This window comes from Macaca nemestrina, chromosome 15, assembly GCF_043159975.1.
Source record: "Macaca nemestrina isolate mMacNem1 chromosome 15, mMacNem.hap1, whole genome shotgun sequence".
Lineage (NCBI taxonomy): Eukaryota > Metazoa > Chordata > Mammalia > Primates > Cercopithecidae > Macaca > Macaca nemestrina.
This window is the reverse complement of record NC_092139.1, coordinates 66,889,031-66,911,646: the sequence shown is the minus strand read 5'-3', so window position 1 is coordinate 66,911,646 and position 22,616 is coordinate 66,889,031. Positions and strand designations below refer to the sequence as shown.

At 39.6% G+C, this 22,616-nt stretch overlaps 1 protein-coding gene and 1 pseudogene across 1 annotated transcript in view; one reads left to right on the top strand and one right to left on the bottom strand.

Moving 5' to 3' along the window:
• Positions 1-8,935: 8,935 nt before the first annotated feature.
• LOC139358913 (cyclin-dependent kinase 2-associated protein 2 pseudogene) lies at positions 8,936-9,306 on the bottom strand (annotated as a pseudogene).
• A 3,826-nt stretch (positions 9,307-13,132) lies between these two features.
• The window catches only part of LOC139358382 (POTE ankyrin domain family member G-like), a 29,251-nt gene continuing 19,767 nt past the window's right edge, over positions 13,133-22,616 (top strand). The window contains exons 1-5 of the mRNA XM_071078918.1: positions 13,133-13,687; positions 14,035-14,160; positions 18,576-18,690; positions 18,850-19,023; positions 21,857-21,963. Coding sequence (XP_070935019.1) covers positions 13,251-13,687; positions 14,035-14,160; positions 18,576-18,690; positions 18,850-19,023; positions 21,857-21,963 — 959 coding nt within the window. The 5' untranslated portion in view covers positions 13,133-13,250. The remainder of the gene's footprint in view (positions 13,688-14,034; positions 14,161-18,575; positions 18,691-18,849; positions 19,024-21,856; positions 21,964-22,616) is intronic.

Genomic DNA, 22,616 nt, shown 5'->3' with positions numbered 1-22,616 from the left:
CCTTGCCATTCATGATTATAGAATGCCTTTCAGGTAACATAAAAAGAGCCAGTGTTAAAATGGAAGCTTACTACACCCATGTGTAATAGGCAGGACCTCTATTATTATTCATAGTTTCCAGATGAAGCAGTTAGATTCGGCCCAGGTCACTGGCTTATTAAATGACAGGCTAAGACAGAACCAAGTTTTATTCTCAAATAAGACCATAAAGAAGAGGATTGATCCAAATGAATTATAAACATTTCTTACAGCCCCAGTAACAATAATTGATAAGCTAATGATTTCTTTAATAAAAATCTGATAGGACAAGTAGAATGTAACAGAATCAACATGATCTGTTAATCAGATTTGGGTAGTAGTTGGTAGCTAAATTTTGGATACTCATGGACATAAAGATGACAATATTTATGACTTTAAAGATGACCATTCCACAGTTTCAGAATTTCTACAGAGAAAGAGATGAAGGAGCTTTCTGAAGTGATTGAAACTGTGTGAAGATGAATTATTTGATTGATAAACTGCTATCATTCTAAATTGACTTTGATTTCTGAAAAAAAAATCCATAAGGATGAAATATGTATTGAATGGAAATCATATTTTGTTTTTCCATTTTTTACCTAATAAAAAAATCAGAAAAACAGATTTTTAAAAAAAAAAAAAGAAAAGATGACAATAATAGACAATGGAGACTACTAGAGGCAGTAGGGAGGGCAGCCAGGGTTGAAAAACTACAGGGTACTAAGCTTCATACCTGCGTAATGAGATCCATCATACCCCCAAACCTCAGCATGGCACAAAATACCCAGGAAACAAACCTGCCTGCACACCCCCTGTATCTAAAATACAATTTGAACTTAAAAAAAAAAAACTAAAAAATAAATAGAGCATATCATTACTCTTTGAGTAGGACATTGTTTTAATTTGGGCTGCCATAACATATTTCCATAGAATAGGTAGTTTAAATGAAAGAAATATACCTTCTCACAAGTCTAGAGGCTAAATGTGTCCAAGATCAAGGTGCTGTCAAGTTGGTGTCTTCTCCAGCCTCTCTCATTGGCTTGTAGAGGGCTATCTTTTCCACGCATCTTCACTTCATCTTCCCTCTGTACCTGTTTGTGTTCAAATTTCCATTTTAGCTTAATTTAGCTTTACCTCTTTAAAGATCATGTCACCAAATACTGTCACTGTATTTTAGGTACTGGGAGTTAGGAACTCAGCATATGAATTTTGAGTGAACACATAAGGCAAGGGTGAAATAGAGCGATTATTTAAAAGGCTATTGCATTATCTAAAGGAAAAATGTTTTCTAATTGGACTAGAACACGGGTTATGAGATTCAGTAATTATAAAAGTTATATAAAGAAAGGAATTATACTGCTTATCAATGTTTTTTCATGAACTCCTCCAAACATTTTAGATTCCCTACCGTTTTCCCCCATGCTAACTATAATCCATGCATTAGGTCACCCAACTGGATATTCAAAAGATAGAATTCAATGTTGGTGTGTCTGGTTCCAAAGATCACATTCTGTCCTTCATAGCGTGCTTCCTGGAGGTTGACTTTTATCCTCCTAGAGTTATTTAATAGCAAGTGAATAAATATATGTTAATTAGGAAGCCTTTGATCATAGAGTGATTATATATGTTTTCCTAAAGATTATAATGTATATTTACTTTGCTTTTATATAGAATACATATCAGTAGTAACTGGACTTGAATTGAGGCTCTTTGTACAACAGTTCTTTATTTAGTCTCTATTGTTTATCGGGTTTTATAATAAATACTGGGAGGAATCAGAAGTGACTGTCTTTGCTTTGAGGGAATTTCCCATGATGTTGAGAAGAAAGGTAATATGCACACACAAATATGGTATTTGCCATGAACCAAATGAGTTAGCTGACAAATCGTGCTAGAGGAGTTCAGATGAAGAAAGCAGACAATCACCCCAGGCTTAGAAAAAGGAAAAAAGGATGAAGCTTCACTTCCAAGAATCTACAAATCCAATTTAAAAAAAGACAAAACCTAATAATACCATGTTACAAAAGTAGACTTCTTTTATTCTAGGTAGGCAAGGGTCTTCTTTTCTGAAGTCCTGTGTGAATCTTAGTCTTACAGTTTTAGGTTTCCAAAGATTGCTATTACATAAAAACACAGAGAGCATCCTGTGTTTTTCCTTCCTAGCAGTCTTCACATTTTCATTTTGTTTGTTTTTTTAACAGCAGCATCAGTTGGTAATTGGCAAGCATCAGGAAAGCAGGGATGACTTATATCTGTTTTCATTCCATTTTCACTCCTTCAGCACATAGAAAATAGAGTGAGAAAGAAGTCAGTAGATTAGGTTCAAAGGCATAAAATGTGGCAAGAATAGCAATCAGGTAAGACATTTGCGTAAAATGAGATGATTGCAGGGTAGTTTTAAAAGTCATTTCCCTGATGAAAATATGGACTGTTGTGCACACTATTTCATAGACTTTGTGTTTGTTAAAGGTCTTAACCAAAAATTATCAAAGATTTCTCATATTAATAAATGTCAATAACATCATATTAATGGCTCTATAAAGACCTTATTCTGTGATTGTATCATAATTCAACAAGTGCCCTATTGTTGAACACTTAGACTCTTTCTGATTATTTCTTTACAAAAAATGCTATATTATACATTTTTGTATGTACTTTTAAGATATGAAATTGGTAGGGCAAGAGATGTGAATAAATGTAAGGTCTTTGATAAATACTGTCAGAATTCTCTCCATAGAGGATATGATAAAGCATCTTTTCATTTGAAGGAACAAGAATAACTGCTATGTGCTTCTGAGACTTCCAGTACTTTTTTGGTTTTGAGTTTTATTGTTGTTTATTTGGTTTTTTGGAGGTTTTCTGTTTTGTTTTATAAGTAGGTTTCAGTATTACTTAGTGATCAGTCATGGTGGATATTTGAAGAATAATTTCTCTCTTTCAGATTATTCCTCTAACACTACAAGCAAGTATCACTGTGTTCTTTCTCTAAAGGAAAATATAAAGCATAGACAAATTAAATGCTGCTCAGATTCTAAAACTTTGAAAACACAACAATGGAGAAAACAAATAGAAAGTTTGTAGCTACTCAATGACAAGCATTGAGTGAATCCCAGTATGCCTATTTTTGCATAGAATGAAAAAAGACACAGCAGGTTCCTTTGAAACATCAAAGTGAGAAAATTGACTACAGCTTTAACAGCCTTCAAAGAAATTTTGGCAGAATGAAAAAGTATGCATAATTGAGAAAAGTACCCTAATCTGTAGAATAAAATAGGTATAAAAAGAGGCTAAACAAAAATGCTGCTGCCTGTTCTTTCCACAACAATTTTCCACCTGTCCCTGACTGCTGTGTTTAGGGAATCCAAGTTTAGAGCTGAAAAAAATAGGAGGTTGGAGAGTTTAGGACGAAGGCAGTGTAGGGCTGTGTAAATTGCAGAGAACTTGGAGCCGGAAGACTTGAGCGGCATGCAATTGTGGGTGGGCTATGAAATCGGGGAGCCTGGCTTTAAATCCCAACTCAGACATGTACTAATCCTATGATCCCAGGCAAATACCATATCCCCTCTTTGACTCAGTTTCTACATTTTTAAATAGAGATAAAAATAGTGCTTTATGGCTGGGCGCAGTGGCTCAAGCCTATAATCCCAGCACTTTGGGGGGCCGAGGTGGGCGGATCACGAGGTCAAGAGATCGAGATCATCCTGGCTAACACGGTGACACCCCATCACTCTCCTAAAACTGCAAAAAATTAGCCGGGCATGGCGGGCGCCTGCAGTCCCAGCTACTCGGGAGGCTGAGGCAGGAGAATGGTGTGAACCCGGGAGGCGGAGCTTGCAGTGAGCCGAGATCGCGCCACTACACTCCAGCCTGGGCGACAGAGCGAGACTCTGTCTCAAAAAATACATAAATAAAATAATAAAAACAGTGCCTTACTTTCTCAGTGCCCGACTCATATTATTTATTAAATATTAGCCAGTGTTTTATTATATAACTAGATTGGAACTAGACACGTCACCTTACTTTGTGTCTCAATTTCTTCAACTGTAAAATGAAGTAGTTAGACAATGTGAGCATGTGATATCACAACCAGATGTGAAAGTCTGTGGTCCTGTCAGAACAGCTTAGAGTAGGTTTGGAAATTATTTGAAACCAGCAAAGTGAATATGAAAATAAAGAATTTGAAGCACAGTAGGAGAGAAAAGGAGAGAGGAGAAATAAAAAAAGACACTTTTACAGAAGGATTTTTTATATCTGCATTTATCCTCTGAAACTATAATTATATCAAATATATGATTGATTGCATAGGCAATAAAGTTACTCTAAAATAGTCATTTGTGCACTGCAAGAAGAGTGGCTTTTTCCAACTTCCTTTTGTAAGCCAAAAAGTGAATGAGTCAGATCTCAAGTGATTTAGAGATTTTGCTTTGCAAGGTGGAGGATACTTGCAAAGGGAAAATAGGAGGTTGGAGAGTTTAGGACATAGGCAGTGTAGGGCTGTGTAAATTGCAGAGAACTTGGAGCCGGAAGACTTGAGCGGCATGTAACTGTGGGTGGGCTATGAAATCGCGGAGCCTGGCTTTAAATCCCAACTCAAACATTTACTAATCCTATGATCCCAGGCAAATACCATATCCCCTCTTTGCCTCAGTTTCTACATTTTTAAATAAAGATAAAAATAGTGCCTTACAGCCCGGAAAAAGAAGCACAAGTCACAAGTAGGCGGTGTCCCGTGCTTTTTCTAAAGAGGGCTTCGGGAACTTCAATATTTAAAGGAGAAAGAGCAAGCAGGCAGGAAATTAAAACCAGGGAGGAAAAGAAAGAGAGAGAGTAGGCAAGGAAGCTAATTGCTACATTCTTGCGAGGCTCTGATTAGTTCTCACTGAGTCTATATGTTACATGTGGCAAAAAAAAAAAAAAAAAAGGAAAGAGTCAGTTGTGCATTCATCCTCGCTCTCAGTAAATCTACACTTTACGTAAGTTAAAGTAAGCATGTGAAATTACAGCTATCTGTTTGGGAACAAAAGGATGGCAATTTTTGAATGACTCAGGTTCCAAGCTTAATTTTTCTTTGTCATAGTGAGTTTGGGGTCCCGAGATTTTATTTTCCTTTCACACTTTCTCCCAATATAAAGCTTCCTCATAGACGCCTTCTTTTTTCAAACATTTACAACCCTCATGGTTTTCTCTCCTTTTAAGTACAGAAAAACATAATACTGTGTAATAATCTTATCTGTCTTAAATACAAGACTGCTTAGGATTCACTTAAAATTTAAAAATGGCTCCACATTCCTGGTTTTCAGCTGGATTGTGATTTCCACCACAAATCAGAGCTTTTTAACATTGAGTTTGAGTTTCACAGACCCAGTAAAGTGGAAATATAGACTTTTTCTTAAGACAGTGTTATGACAGTCCAAAGAATCATGGCCAAACTTAATTACCTGTTGTAAACATCATTGCAGTTTTTTACTGAACTATCAGACACTTTCCAGGGCTTATCACAACGTATACTCTAAGTAAATATTATGGGTCCAGGCACACTGGCCCAGGCCTATAATCCCAATGCTTCGAAAGGCCAAAGCAGGAGGATTGCTTGAGGCCAAGAGTTTGAGACCTGCCTGGCCAACATACCACAACCCCATCTCCAAAAAAAATTTTTTTTTTTAAATTAGCGAAGCATGGTGGCAGGTGCCTGTAGATCTAGCTACTTGGGTGGCTGAGATGGGAGGATCACCTGAGCCCAGGAGTAAGGTTACAGTGAACTATGTTCACACCACTGCACTCCAGCCTGGGTGACAGAGTGACACCCTGATTCTAAAAATAAAAAATAAATTTAAAACGCATAAATACGTAAATAAGTATTATGGAATCAGCAAATAAATACATTGAATAAACGATTGAGTAAAATTACTTGGTAATGAGGCCTTTCTTGTCTATCCTTACACAAAATAAATCCCCAGGCCCCCACATCCCCCTTACTATTCATATTTTCCTCCATACCATTCATAGTCATGTTGTACTACATATGTATTTGGTTATGGTCTTTCTCTTGCTGCTAGAATGTAAACTCCATGATAGAAGAGACGTTGTTGGTGTTTTCCTTTGTATTTTTTTCACTGCTTAATTCCCACTGCTTACAGTAAACACACAATAAATATTTACTATATGGATATTTAAGCAAGTCACTTCCCTTGATTTCTTCAAATTATTTATGTCACTTTGAAAGTAAAATCTCTCTTCTATACATCATTTTTCCTTCAATCTTCACTTTTAATATCTGTCACTGGCAAACTTAACAAGTCTGCTCTTTGTCCAGGTCAACAATGAGAATTTTTAAGCACTTTATTCAATAAGTACTGAGTGCTCCTCCATAATGGACACTCTACTATACATTTCTGCCTTACTTGTGGAATGTATTCAATGTAATTACGCCACACACATAGACGTCCAGATCCTTGTGTCAAACTTACTTTCCTTGGCTTTGTGGGAGAACATGTACTTTTATGAAGCTCAGTTTAAGGCAAATGTTTCATGAAAATACAAAACTGATGGATATATGTATGCAGGGGTCCTTCTTATACGTCTTTTATAAACAATGAGGTTGTATTTCTCCTTTAGTGTTTAATGTGTTTCATCAGATAATGCCCTACAAGTTTTATCAAAGCTTTCTGTCCACGTTTTGAGGTTGTATGAGAGTGAAAAAAAATGCAGTCTGCTGCTTCACTAATAAAACTAGGACAAAGGCCATTTAAACTTAAATATGTGAAAAACTTGCTTTTATTTCAAGCATTTTAAATGTCTAAATTTGGACTGGAGTAAAGACATTTCATAGAAAAACAGAAATATTTGTACTTGTTTATTTTTCAATCTTGATAACTTTTAATAGTTTACAGCCACAGTGGCAGCTTTTACATGTGTACATGTGTTTAAATATAGTTTCATACCATAAATAGCCATGTGGCAAAATACCCGCCTCTAGGCAAAAAAAAAAACAAACAAAAAAACAAAAAAAACCTTTGCCATTACATAAACACCTTTAAGTAATACTGAAAATAGATGTGAGGTAACTTTTTATCTAAAGTGACTGTAGCCAACATTAAGACATATTCACTGTAACAATTCAAGTTTTAAAATCCTTGTTTTATAACTCTAAAATGTGCCTTTTAAAAAAAACACATCTTTACATTTATTGCTATTGTACATTTATTTGGCAGGAAACAGGGATGTTTGATGTCTTGCAATGATAAAATTATCCTATTCAATAGAATATTATCTCACATTCTGCATGACTTTTGAACATTCTATAAGACAATTACATAAGAGAAAAACCAATTTGTAGATATCTGAGTGAGTACAACCATTTAATAAATGTGAATAAAAACATTTCCGAACATTTTAATATACACTGCATTTTCTGATAGTAAGATTTTAGGTTAAAATAAGATCACAATTTAAAAAGTTTACCATTTTGAAAAAAATCATATCACTGTTTGCAATGCCATTTTCATACTTGAGATGCTAGTCCAACATATTGCTTATCCATTTGCTTTTGTTTGATTTTATTGTTATTAGATTCATGATAATGCTAAAATACACACACGCACACACACAATTACTTCGGTATTTTTTTTTTATTAAAAGCCCAAAGAAAAGTGGTGACAATGTTCAGTTGAAATTTTGAAATTGGGTTTTATAATTCTGCCCACGTAGCAAAAGTTGAAATGGTCGATGAAGATGTAGTTTTTGAAATAATGCAGCAAGTAGTAAAATCAACAAAACCAAGTGAAAATTATACAAGGAAACACAATAATAAGTTAACAAAGGAATTATATATAATACACTTTTTCTTCGTGTTGACAAGACATGATAAATCCTTTTTAATATTTTCCCATCTCATAAATAAATAAGCTTGCTTGTTAATACTTTGTCTAACTCTAATTTTTATTCTGTTACCAATGTCAGTAATACTTTATTTTTCATTATTTCTCTTATAAAGTGACTTCTGAACTTCCTAGTTTGTTTAAACTATCACAAGGTCAGAAAACCAAACACAGCATGTTCTCACTCATAGGTGGAAATTAAACAATGAGAACACTTGGACACAGGGCAGGGAACATGATACACCGCGGCCTGTCATGGGGTGGGGGGCCGGGAGGAGGGATAGCCTTGGGAGAAATACTTAATGTAAATGATGAGTGAATGGGTGCAGCAAACCAACAGGGCACATGTAAACAAATGTAACAAACCTGCATGTTGTGCACATGTACCCTAGAACTTAAAGTATAATAAAAATAAATACATAAATAAAATTAAATTAAAAGGTAAATGCAAACATATTAATCATAAGTAAATGAAATATCTGATGATCTCATTATGTCTGGTAGTAATGTCATCTCTGAGTACTTAAATATTCATCTATATATTCCGTTGCTAAATTTCCCTTTATTTCTCTTTTATATTAAACTTTTTTTTAGAGAGCGCAAGTCCAAATCATCTTTTATTAATGGAGAAAGGTCATATTTAGCAAAAGACACAAGGCAGGGAAGTGTCAGGCCTGAGGCCTGAGCCCCTGCTGAGGGAGAAGGAGGCTGGGGGCACGTGGGAGAAGTGCTGGGAAGGGCTGAGTGGTGGGGGCCGCAGAAAGTTCCAGTGGGCAACATTGTGGGCAGATCATGGGTGGGACTCACGGGGACCTCGCTGCTAACTCTTGTTGCTTTGGCAGAGTGGGGTGGGGGGAAGGGAGGATCTTTAGTGCTGCCACCTGGAGTGAGAGCCGCCCCTTGGTTCCTGAGGGCACCATCAAGGGACACAGGACAGGAAGCCCAGGATGGTTAGTGCAGCTAGGGATGAGGGCCAGGGAGAAGCAGATGCCCTGGAGTGGCCGGGAAAAGTCCAGACACGGAGGCTTAGGAGCTTCCTGTTAAGTGCGTGGGTTCCGCCCTGTCTCTGCCAGGCACTCTGACTAGGGATGGATGATCTCCCTCTTCAGGTGCTCCGTGGTGGTCTTGCTCCCAGCAAAGGTGGTCCGGATCCCTTTGCCCATCTCCCCTGTGACCGACAGCAGTTCCCTGTGGGTGCTCTGGGAGCCCTGGGCGCCAGGTGGTTTCATGGCCTGTATGCAGCCGATGGAGGCGGTCCAAAGTCGTTAAATAGCGGTCTGAAAGGGACAGCAGCTCCTGGCACTGAGCCCGACGGTGACGGGACACTTCCTGTAGGGACCGGGGTGCCCAGCCCAGGGGTGCTGGAGCCTGGGGTGCTGCTGGGGGCAGGCGTGATGGGTTTGTAGGACATCCTCAACTCCTGGGCGCTGGGGATGCCAGCAGGCTGCTCCTCGGGGGTTGGCTGCCTGGCCGCTCAGTCGAGATCTGATTTGCAAGCTGGCTGCACGCCCCCTACTAAATCTGTGTTGAATTTTTTAACTGCAGTTTTTATTAATCTAAATACAGTTCAGATATTCTCGATGAAAATTTCACATTTGAGTTAGTTGAGACATACTAAAATGTAAAATAAACAATGGATTTCAAAGATTTCATATGAAAAAAGAATGCATACTATCTCTAGTAATTTTTACATTGATTACATGTTGACACAGTATTTTGGATATATTGAGTTAAAATATGCAATTTTTTTTTAAATCTATGCTACATTTTTGTTAAAAAATTTAAATAAACTATGAAATTACTTCTTGGGATAGAAAAGGGGACATTATTAAATATATACCTAAATTTTTTCAAAAACGTATCTTTAACAAAAACACATTTTCAAACAAAAAAGTATTTTAATTTTGAATAAGTAAAATAAACTTATTCCTGCTGAAATTCAATCCTGGCATGATTTCTTTTTTATGCATTTGAGGACTCTGTTTATAACCCAGATAAAACATAAAGCTTATGAAACTCCTCTGAGAATGTCGAACACAAATTACCTGTATAGATATCAGGGTGCAGATGATGCTGAGGCCGGGCTGGCTGAAGAAGAGCAGGATGAAGATGCTGTACTGGCACAGGGGCTGGCCCCAGGTTACCCGTCCTTCATGTACGTGGCGATGGTCACCTGGCTCACCAGCAAAGTGAACAACAGGTCGTTGGTGGCCAGCCGCATACCAGTGTGTAGAAGGCGGTCTCCTTCTGCTCCTCGCGCGACTTGCACAGCAACACGATGGCCACCAGCTTGCCCACCACCCCGAAAATGGACGGTCCCAGGCTGTCCAGCAGATTGGGCTCCAGGTGAGGGACACATTGACCTAGGAAGGGGTTAACATGACGGTGGCTGGTGGTGTGCAGCCCTGGAGTGTGAAGCTGAGTCTGGGGTGATAGAAGAGAGACAAAGCCTCCATGAGTGAAATGACCACCTGCAGGATGTCAGAGCCACGCCCAGGAAATGGGATGCTAACATGACAAGGGAGGATCTCAGTCCCACTCTCTGGATTGCAACCACTTACCAACTGCAGCCACCCAAATCTCCAGGCTCGCTCTGCTCCTGCCAGCGGCACACCATTGCTGATCTTAATATGTATAAACTGAGCCTCACATTCCTCTTCCTCTCCCCCGCTCCCCCCCACACGCCTACCTCACTACTCTGACAAGAGCCATCTTCAGGGAAAGGTAACTCCCTAGTATTATTCCTGACAGATTCTGAGTTAATAAAATGCTCATGGAAACCCTGGAAGACAATTTGGAGAGTGTTCTCTTTCCTCCCTGGCTCCGCTGGCAGTGCCCCATCTCCACGCCTTCTACCCAATGGCCCAAATCCCATGTCACGTGTAGCGGCCCCAGCGGTGGCCTCTGCACGACCCCCCATGGTCAGCCCTCAGCTGTCCTGGACCAGCCTCCAGCCTGCCTTCACCTCCTCCTGCTCAGCCTGGAAAGTGCCAGGGCTTTGGCTTCTGAGAGCCAGGTCTCAGTGGCTGCGATTTAGGGATCTGAGGTCAGAGTAGCCAGTTTTCAAAAACGTGGGAAACAAGAGGGACAGCGGGATGGATCTGGAAAGAACAGTGCTGGGTTACTCGTTCAATTTTTTTCCTGCCTTCAAACATGATTCCCAGCTTTGCTGTGCCCCCCGGTGTAGGCTGTGGGAGGACAGCTTCCAGGTGTGCGCCGCACGCGCAGGTGGCAGGAAACCTGGGTCCCGGCTCTGGCCGCTGTCCGCCCCAGTCGCTAGCAGTGTCAGCAGCTACTGATGTTGGCGGCTGCCGCTCACTGACATTTATAAAGTACTCCACCCTTGGCTGGGTGCGGAGGCTCACGCCTGTAATCCCACCACTTTGGGAGGCCAAGGCGGGTGGATCACCTGGGGTCAGGAGTTGGAGACCAGCCTGGCCAATATGGCAAAACCCTGCCTCTACTAAAAATACTAGAATTAGCTGGGTGTGGTGGCAGGTGCTTGTAATCCCAGCTACTGGGGAGGTTGAGGCAGGAGAATCGCTTGAACCCGGGAGGTGAAGGTTACAGTGAGCCGAGATCAGGCCATTGCATTCCACCCTAGGCAAAATGAGCGAGACTCTGCCTCAAAAACACAAAACAAAACGAAACAACAAAAACCCCTGCTCCTCCACCCCCTAACATCGGAATACAGCAGAACATTTAGGTACCCACAGAACATAAACCAAGATGGTCTGTGTCCTGCATTTTAACAAACATTAGAGTTTTAAAAGAACTGAAATCATGTAGAATGTATCCTCCAGCCAAAATGGCATCCAATTAAAAATAAAAAAGATAACAGCAAAATCTTAAATACTTGAAAGATAAACAGCACACATTTTAGTTTTGTTGGTTTTTTTCTTTTTTACATTTTTATTTATTTTATTTTAAGTTCTGGGGTACATGTGCAGGATGTGCAGGTTTGTTACACAGGTAAATTTGTGCCATGGTGGTTTGCTATACATATCAACCCATTGCCTTGGCATTAAACCCAGCACGCATTAACTATTTTTCCTGATGCTCTCCCTCTCCTGCCCCCATCCAGGGGCCCCATTGTGTGTTGTTTCCTTCCCTGTGTCCATGTGTTCTCATTGTTCAGGTCCTACTTCTAAGTGAGAATATTAGGTGTTTCGCTTTCTGTTTCTGCATTAGTTTCCTGAGGATAATGGCTTCCTGTTCCATCCATGTCCCTGCAAAGGACATGATCTCATTCTTTTTTAATGGCTGCATAGTATTCCATGTTGTATGTGTACCGCATTTTCTTCATCCAGTCTATCATTGATGGACATTTGGATTGATTCCATGTCTTTGCTATTGTGAATAGCGCTAAACAGCAAGCACACTCCTAAGGGAAACGTCTCAAGGGAAACTATTAAATATATTAAACTGAATAAAAATACGACATATCACACTTGATTCAACACAGGTAAAGCCAGTGCTGGCAGGAAAATGTGTTTCACTAAATGTGTATGATGGAAAAGTAGAAATTTCTCAAATAAAATTTCAGCTATCACATCAAGAAAGTAGAAAATAGTAGCAAACTAAAACCAAAACAAATATAAGAAAGAAGCCTGAGCTCTGACCAGCAGCCGTGGCCACCGGCAACAGCACTACCACGAGTGTCTTGTGGGCTTTCCTCAGAGGAGCCTGTCAGCATCCTCCAGTTCCAGGCACTCTAGCCCCTGTCCTGCTTCAAGAGGCTTTTTCCAACCAGAGGCCTCTCCTCGATGGCCTGAAGGCTCGGCCAGTTCCCACGAAGTTTGCCGGGAACGCAAGGCTGTCACTGATATTCGTGGCACCAAGACTTGTGCGCAGGTTGCACACATTGACCACTGTCTGTGCCACGTGCAATGACGCCGCCTGAGGCGCGCACACCGCACGCGCACCCCCGTAACGGCTTGGCTAGCCTGTAACGTCTAGGCCTGGCTCTGCGTTCCTGGCTTGGCTTGGCGTTCCTCGCTTGGCTCGGCGTTAATCGCTTTGCCCGGTGTTTCTCGCTTGGATTGACGTTTCCTCCATCGCGTTCCTTTGCTGGGCTTGACCTTTTCGCTGCTGGGCTTGGCATTCCCTTGGCTGGGTTGGGTGTTTCCTTTGGGCGGGGCGGGGCGGGGGTTGGCCCTTCCTGGGTGGGGGGGGGACGTGGGATCACCCCGGGTGGGCGTGGGCTTTCCCCGGCTGGGTGTGGGTTTTCCCGGGTGGGGTGGGCTGGGCTCCCCTGCTGGGGTTGGCAGGTTTTGGCTGGGATTAACCTTTGTCTTCAAACAGATCGGAAACCCAGAATTTCCTGCTAGTTGGTGAAACTGGTTGGTAGAGGCAATGTGCTCGCTAGTACCGGCCTCCCCTGGCTGTTCAAAGCAGATGGTGGCTGAGGTTTCTTCAATACCCGCTGCCTCCCCCGTGAAGAAGCCATTTGGTCTCAGGAGCAAGATGGGCAAGTGGTGCCACCACTGCTTCCCCTGCTACAGGGCCAGTGGCAAGAGCAACGTGGGTGCTTCTGGAGACCAGGACGACTCCGCTATGAAGACACTTAGAAGCAAGATGGCCAAGTGGTGCTGCCACTGCCTCCCCTGCTGCAGGAGGAGCGACAAGAGCAACGTGGGCACTTCTGGGGACCACCATGACTCTGCTATGAAGACACTTAGGAGCAAGATGGCCAAGTGGTGCTGCCACTGCTTCCCCCGCTGCAAGGGGCGCGGGGAGAGCAACGTGGAAGCTTGGGAAGACTACGACGACAGCGCCTTCATGGAGCCCAGGTACCACGTCCCCAGCTGCAAGGGGGCGGGGAGAGCAACGTGGAAGCTTGGGAAGACTACGACGACAGCGCCTTCATGGAGCCCAGGTACCACGTCCCCTGCTGCAAGGGGCGCGGGGAGAGCAACGTGGAAGCTTGGGAAGACTACCACGACAGCGCCTTCATGGAGCCCAGGTACCACGTCCCCAGCTGCAAGGGGCGCGGGGAGAGCAACGTGGAAGCTTGGGAAGACTACCACGACAGCGCCTTCATGGAGCCCAGGTACCACGTCCCCAGCTGCAAGGGGCGCGGGGAGAGCAACGTGGAAGCTTGGGAAGACTACGACGACAGCGCCTTCATGGAGCCCAGGTACCACGTCCGTGGAGAAGATCTGGACAAGCTCCACAGAGCTGCCTGGTGGGGTAAAGTCCCCAGAAAGGATCTCATCGTCATGCTCAGGGACACTGACGTGAACAAGACGGACAAACAAAAGAGGTAACCGGGCCTGGGCTGGGAGGAGGCGGGACGTGGGGGGATGATGGGGGCATACCCTCCTGGAGGGATCGGGGTCCTGGCTTTCTGTTCCTCCGCAGGCCCCACACCACCCTGGGTGTGGAAACCTCAGAGAGGTCAGGGCACAGGCCCTTTATGAACAACAACACAGAAACAAAACTTTAGCTGATTTCCTATCCGATTATAATTTCCCTTATAGAACACTAATAGACTGTATGAAAGTGACTTAACTCGCAAAATCAAGTCGATGCAGCAGATTATTTTTAACGTACACATTTTTAAACAATGTTCTATACATTATAGAAAGGTGTATATTGAGAACTAAGTCCCATAATATATCAACTTCTGGGCTAAATATTTTTCAAATAAAATCCAATATGGATTTGATATCAATGTACCCTATGTAAATATGTCCTTTACTGAGGAACCTTACAAGGAAACTGAAATGGGAAGATGGTTTGTGTCCTTGAATAGGAAGATTCGTTTTTCTTAAGATGTGAGCTTTTTCTGTGTTTATCACTTTTACGTAAGCCAAATAAAAATAGCAAAGTTTTAGCATTTTTACACTGCACATCCTGTATTTTATTGCTGTAATAAGTTAATTTTTTGTAACAGAACAGAAAAAGACTTGCTTTTCCAGATATCAAAATGTGAATGTGCTATTTCCACAAATTGTTTACTAACAGCTGAAAAAATATCAATGAATAGAACAGAATAGGAAATCCAGAAATACCCAAATATATGTAAGAATTTAGCACTTGATAATGGTGATGTTTCATATTGATAAAGCAAGATTAATCATTAATAAATGAAATGCATGCTGTTTGGAGAAAACTAGCTAGATTTTTATGTCACAAAAGTAAGTTCCTGGAGTATAGATTAAAATTTTTAAATATACAAAAGGAGAAAAATACCAGAAGAAAACACAAAAGCCTATTTATATATGCAACTATTTATTTATTTATTTATTTATTTATTTATTTTTCTGGGACAGAATCTCACTCTGTTGCCCAGGCTGGAGTTCAGTGGCGCAATAACAGCTCACTACAACCTCCGCCTCCCGGGTTCGAGCAATTCTCTGCCTCAGCCTATTGAGTAGCTAGGATTACAGGTGCCCGCCACCACACCCGGCTAATTTTTTGTATTTTCAATAGAGGCAGGATTTCACCATCTTGGCCAGGTTGGTCTTGAACTCCTATCCTTGTGATCCACCCGCCTCAGCCTCCCAAATGCTGAGATTACAAGCCTGAGCCACTGAACCAAGCATATATATGCAGATATAATAAAATAAGCTCAATTTAAGATTGGGCAAGGTACCTTTTTGCATATCTACCAGTGACCTGTGCACATAGGAAAACGTAGTGTTCCTGGTAAGAGAAGGAATTTAAGTTAGAAGAGGAATGAAATACTGTTTTCTATTGAAGTTAGAAGAGGAATGAAAGGCCGGCCGCGGTGGCTCACGCCTGTAATCTCAGCACTTTGGCAGACCAAGGCAGGTGGATAACGAGGTCAAGAATTTGAGACTAGCATGGCCAGCATGGTGAAACCCCGTCTCTACTAAAAAATACAAAAAATTAGCCAGGCATGGTGGCATGCACCTGCAATCCCAGCTTCTCAGGAGGCTGAGGCAGGAGAATTGCTTGAACCAGGGAGGTGGAGGTTGCAGTGAACTGAGATTGCACCACTACACTCCAGCCTGGATGATGGAATGAGACTTCATCTCAAAAATAAATAAACTAATTAATAATAAAAATAAATAAATAAAGGAATGAAATACTGTCTTCTATCCACAAAGTTTGTGAGGGTGAAGAACAGTGGTACTTATGTAGTTGCTGAAAGTTTAAGCTGCTGCAACTTTTCTAACACACTTTGATGATAAGAACCACATGTTAAAAATGTGTATGCCTTTTACCTATCAACTCTATTATACTGAAATATCTATATGAAATAGAGACATATGTTTTTCTTAGTATTGCTTAAAATAGCAGTGTATTAAGAAGAGCTCACATAAAGATTTTATGAAAAAATTTCAGTGCATCCATAGGATGGAATAACATGTAACCATTGAAGGTGTCAGTAGATACAGAGATATGTTGTCGTGCAAAGATGTGCTTTGCTATATCAAGTGAGGAAAAAATCAGTTTGTTATACACCTACACAAACAGAATCTGCTCTTGTGTTACTTGAAAACATGTAGAAAACATAATCAAACTTATTTCTGGGGATTTGTAAGTGAAGTTCTTCCCTTTCTCTTATCTGTGATGTCTGCAATGAATATCTGAAAAGTTTTAGTTAAATTTCACTAGTAATGAAATAATCCTTGGGAAGAGAAGGAATGTGCTACTTGCATAGATACAAATAATTTCTCACATTTTATTATTTATTTTTATTCCTGTGGATAGCTATCTTCTGTGAACTTTTACCCTCTTGAGAAGTAGAGGGTTTCTGTTTACCTGTTCCTGTAGATTTTATTGTATATACATTTTATTATAAAATTATCTTTTCATTATATATATAAACATGTGTAAAAGGTATGAATTAATTATTTTATTTTAGTTATATATTTATGAAAACTAAAATAGCAAATATAAATGACCATTACTATTGTAAATGTATTGCTCTACTCAACAGGAGCATTCTTTAAAAATATTGAACTCCCAAGCTGTGTTTATGCATTCTTTCCATCCGTTTAGTCATCAAACATAAGCCAGACACCTATTATGTGGAAGGCATATTCTACCATCTCTCAGGATCCTTCCGTCTTTGAAAACTTCATATTTACCTGCTGGGCCTGAGCAAGTTGAGAGATTTAAAATTGGGGCATTAGGAGGTAATCTCAATTGAAACTTTTCTTCCCTCCTTTCAAACAAAAGCATTTCTGAAGGTAGACAACAGTAAAAGATAACCCTCAACTACCCTTCTGAAAATGTATAAGTCTTGGGTAAAGACTGTTTTAGTACTTTTAAGAACTAAAATGTGGTACACAAACAGCATGGAATACTATGCAGTCATAAAAGAAAGAACGAGAGCATGTCCTTTGCAGGGACATGGATGGTGTTGAAGGCCATTACCCTTAGCAAACTAATACGGGAACAGAAAACCAAATACCGCACGGTCTCACTTATATGTGGGAGCTAAATGATGAGAACACACAGACACCTAGAGGGAAGCGACACACACTGGGGCCTATCAGAGGGTGGAGGGTGGGAGGAGGGAAAGAAGCAGGAAATAGAACTAATGGGTACTGGGCTTAACACCTGGGTAATGAAATAATTTGTACAACCAACCCCCTTGACACGTTTTTACCTATGTAACAAACCTGCACATCCTGCACCTGTACCCCTGAAAGTAAACGTTGAAAAAAAGCTCCACAAATAGTTTCATAAATTCATTTTAAAAGGAGAAGAATTATAACAGTCTTAAATCCTAATATGAATGATTGGAAATATCTAATGTACATACATTGTATAAATCTAAGTATTGATAAAAATGAGCCCATGTCATTCATTTGAATTTCAAGCTTTCTTTGGCTTAAAGTTTTTGAAAACCAAAGTAAGAAATAGATTATTTTAGAAATTTGTTTGTGTTTTCACCTCAGCCCTCTTATTCCATACTTCTTTTAAGAACTAAAATTTATCTAAATGCTAGTCATCTGACTGGAACCGCCCCAGACGTGTTATATTGTAACATATTCTACTTAATGTAAGGCACCAGGGATTGTATGATGCCCCATTATTGTATGTCTCAATAAGAGAATTATTTAAATGCTGCCAATTATAGTTATAGTAAATCATGAATTATAAGTGGCATTTCAGTGTGAGAAATGGTGAAACATAGAGACAATGATCATCTTAGAATCACTAAAATACGTCGTTACCTGTAATCTTTAAAACATACCTGAAAGTGTAGGTATAATTGTATCATCTCACTGAATTCAAATGTTGTCTTTAATGGTATTAGTAAAAATTATAATATCTTACAATTACTGAGCTGTTATTTGTGTTAGGAACTATTCTATATCTTTCGTGTAGAGTCTTATTTAAGCAATACTGTGGTTTCCTCTGAGAAATCGACTCTTTTCATTCCCATTTTATTGATGAGGAAATTGAGAGCCAAAAAAGGTAAGCAACAGCTGGGAAGCATCAGAGCTTCAAGTAGGATTCCAGCCCACGTTGAATGCCATTCAAGGGCTCTGGTCTTCCTATTCAAATAGGCTGCTCTTTCATTCATACAGTGAGTCATGAGGTAATAAGTAGTGTGCTTTCTTCAAAGGGAAATTAAGTTTGTTTTGAAGGCAGAGTAATAGCAGGCTATTCTGTGTTTGCTATTGCATGAATCATTGATGTAGCTGTAGATAGTGCACTACAATTTCCTAAAAAGTCTTCTCACTCTCATAGGACTGCTCTACATCTGGCCTCTGCCAATGGGAATTCAGAAATAGTAAAACTCCTGCTGGACAGACGATGTCAACTTGATGTCCTTGACAACAAAAAGAGGACAGCTCTGATCAAGGTATGCAGTAGTCAACTATATCAGCATGAGATGGCTTTGATTTCAATACATAGCATAAAAATGAGTTTTCTCATTTAAATGGAACTAGTTGGTGAAAGCTGTGGAATGTTACTTTTAATTCTCAGGACTTATAATTTATTTTTGGTCTAATACTGACAGGCTGTACAATGCCAAGAAGATGAATGTGCATTAATGTTGCTGGAACATGGCACTGATCCAAATATTCCAGATGAGTATGGAAATACTGCTCTACACTATGCTATCTACAATGAAGATAAATTAATGGCGAAAGCACTGCTCTTATACGGTGCTGATATTGAATCAAAAAACAAGGTATAGGTCTACCAATTTCATCTTCAAAATACTGAAATGCATTCATTTTAACATTGACCTGGGTAAGAGCCAGTTTTCCATATTTGGAAGCTCAAGCATAACCTGAATGAAAATATTTTGAAATGAGTTAATTATCTAAGACTTTATTTTAAATATTGTTACTTTTAAAGAAGCATTCGAGGGTACAGTTTTTTTTTTAATGCTCTTGTGGTTTATGTTTTTTTAAAAAACACTGAATTTGTAAAAGGTAATACTTTGTTTTTTTTCATGCCAGGTTTTTTTTTCCCCTAATAAATGTAAAATGACAAAATTTGCCCTGGAAATAGGTTTTACATTAAAACTCCAAGAAAACTCAAACACAGTTCAGTGAATAGTAATCCTGCCCCTTTGGCAAGTTCCCCCCCCCAAAAAAAAACAAAACAAAAAACAGTAATAGATATGAGGTGATGGATTTCTCAGTGACAAGTCTTTTTCTCAGTGACAAGTCTTAAGATATTTCTGATTGCACATGAGGCAGAAGCGGAAAGGGAAAAAGACAACAATCAGAAATATCAAGACCAATTTGGAAATTAGGTAATGGAGGGAAAGACCATGAAGAGGTTTTCTGTGTGTGTGTGTGTTGCTGTTGATCATTCATTTGTTTCCTTTGTATGGTGAGACAAGGTTCTTTTCAATTTTAGAGAATGACAGTTTTCAGTTTGGGAGAGCGAGTTAGTGGGTTGTAAACTGCTTAGAGATCAATTTCAGGAAGCCTCTGAGGATCCAGATAGGCAATGAATAGGTGGTAATGTAGTGGGAAACACTTGAGCAGAGGGAACGACAAGTAATTAACTGACTTAGTGTCCTATTCTGGTAAAAATGGCCAATTGGAGTCTCAACTCTGCTTTCAACTCTAGAATATCTTGATGGGAAGGTGGGTGATAAGGGGCTTATAAGGAGCAAGATCAGGTTGGATTTTGAGTTTACTAGACCTTGTTCTACTCTTACTGGGGAAAATTATGTGATGTTTTCAGCAAATGAGTCTCTCTCCTACTCTTTCCTCTTTTTGGCCAAATCCTCAAATGATAAAGGGAATTGGTTATGTGGATGAGCGCTGAGACTGAAGTAATCATCTATTGCACTAGCTTCCAGCTAGAGTTGTGCATTCCAGTTACCTCAGGAAAATTTTTAAATAATCCACAAGTCTAGGCTTTCCCCCTGAAGATTTTCATAGAGTAAATCTAATATGAACATTTAAAAATGTTTCCTTGAAGCCAGGCATGGTGTTGCATGGCTGTAGTCCCAGCTGCTGGGGAGTCTGAGGTGGGAGGATTGCTTGAGCTCAGGAGTTCGAGTCTAGCCTGGTCAACATAATGAGACCCTGTCTCTAACAACAACAACAACAACAACAAATTTCTCAAAATCTGGATACACTTCTGCTCAAGAACCATGAATACATAAGTGTAATATGTAAATTCTTATGTCTCAGAAACTTAAGATATTTCTAGAAGAGTTGGAGTTGGATATGTGCTAATTCCTTTAAATCTTTCCTTTCCAATAACATTAATCTAACTTTTTTTTTGGTTTGTTTTTGAGATGGGGTCTCAATCTGTTCCCCAGGCTGTAGTGCAGTGGTGTGATCACAGCTTACCACAGCCTTGACCTCCCCAAGCTCAGGTGGTTCTCCAATCTCAGTGTTTTTTTTTTGTTTTTGTTTTTTGTTTTTTTTGTTTTTTAGTAGAGATGAGGTTAATGCCATGTTTTTCAGGCTGACCTTGAACTCCTGGGCTCAAGTGAATCACCCACCTCAGCCTCCCAAAATGCTAGGATTACAGGTGTGAGCCCCATTCCTGGCCAAGTCTGACTTTTATATGTGGATGAGACATTAAAATGAATATTATTGGCACTATCAGCTTACGGAATAATACCTTTTCCTTTATACCTTCAGTTCTTCCCTGCCAATCAGAAGGTCTTTAGAAATTTGCAGTGAGTAGTCTTTCATTAAGTAGAGAATGGCCCTCTCAGGATTTTGTGTCTCTTTGTTCAGATATTCAAGTGCTTAGGTCAGTAAGTCATTGTTAAGAGCAGAGTTTTCTCAATTAGAATTGTAGCAAATTCTAAACCTTTTTTTTAATCAATTGAAGCTGTATTGTGGACTATCCATTATGTCTCTTATGTTTGCAGAGCTTTGACATAATCAAGATGACAGGTTTAAACACTAAAAACCATGGAGTTATTAAGAATACAGACGGGAATTCTGTTAGTTTCAGTAATCCTATGAACTGATGATTTAGTTAACAATCCGGAAAAAGTAAATACAAATAGATTTTAAATGAATGAATGGGAAAATTCTTCAAATGGGCAGTAGGAGTATTAATAGCAATTTTTATTGCACATTGGAGCTTGAACTTTTGGTAAAACATGTGAAACTAAAGAAATATTTTACATTCAAATTCTTGCTTTATACACAAGAATTTTGTCTTAGGGTTGGATAATATAGAGATAAAAGATACATCCCCTGCCCTCAAGAAGCTCTTTGTTTAAATGGAAAAAAAATCATCATCCAAAAGTGCCATGCCAAATGCTGGGTTAGAAGCAAAGAGTCTTAGAAGCAGTAAACGTTGAAAGTGAGTTTTTGAGATGATCAGAGTTGATGTGGTCAGGCAGCGAAGGGGTGTTTCCAAGGGAAGCAGCAGCATGTGGGAAAGCACAGAAGAGTGAGATGGAAGCAGCTACATTTGATTTACTTTCTATGAGTGTAAGTCCATGGGATCTTATATAAAGTTTCCAGTTCAGCTGAGAAATAGGTAATTTTTTGAATTACATATTGTTTTTGTTTTATATTGTTTTACAGCATGGCCTCACACCACTTTTGCTTGGTGTACATGGACAAAAACAGCAAGTGGTGAAATTTTTAATCAAGAAAAAAGCTAATTTAAGTGCATGTGACAGATGTGGAAGGTATAGTTATTTCTTTTAATCTGTGTGTTGTTCGAGATTGATAGCAGTCACTCAAGTCATAAATAATAAATTAGTAAGATTAAATTATACTTATTGGGACATAGTGATGAGTATCAACACAAATCAGTTAAGTAGAAAAACAATTATTTGGACTGGGCAACATGAAGAACAGTTTTAGTAGGATTCATCTTCTCTTATTGTATTGACTGATGTTATTTGTTGTATGGTGTTTTTGGTTAGATGATATTATGTTAGCTAAAGGGATTTCATGTTAATTTTATGAAATGTGAACTTTAGCTTTTAGTTTACTTTATGACCCAGTATTGAACTTCTTAACTTTTTCTAGTAGTTTTTAACCTCTGTATCTTATATGCTTTTCTGCTAAATATGCTGCATGAAACATAAATAGGAGTTGAAAATCCTTTTTTCTATTCAATGACTCTGCTTTAAGTTGCCTTGTTTGAAGAATATTAATGTTAGCTTATCCCTACTTGACAATTAATTGCTATTCCCACATACTGTGGGTCCAACAGCTTTTGCTTTTTTATTTCCAGTGTATTTTGATGGTTTTATTTTTAATTGGTATGGAGAGAGGGAGTGAAGATAGTTTTTAGTGGATACACTTTTCCTTTAATGAAGGCAAGCCGTAGGTG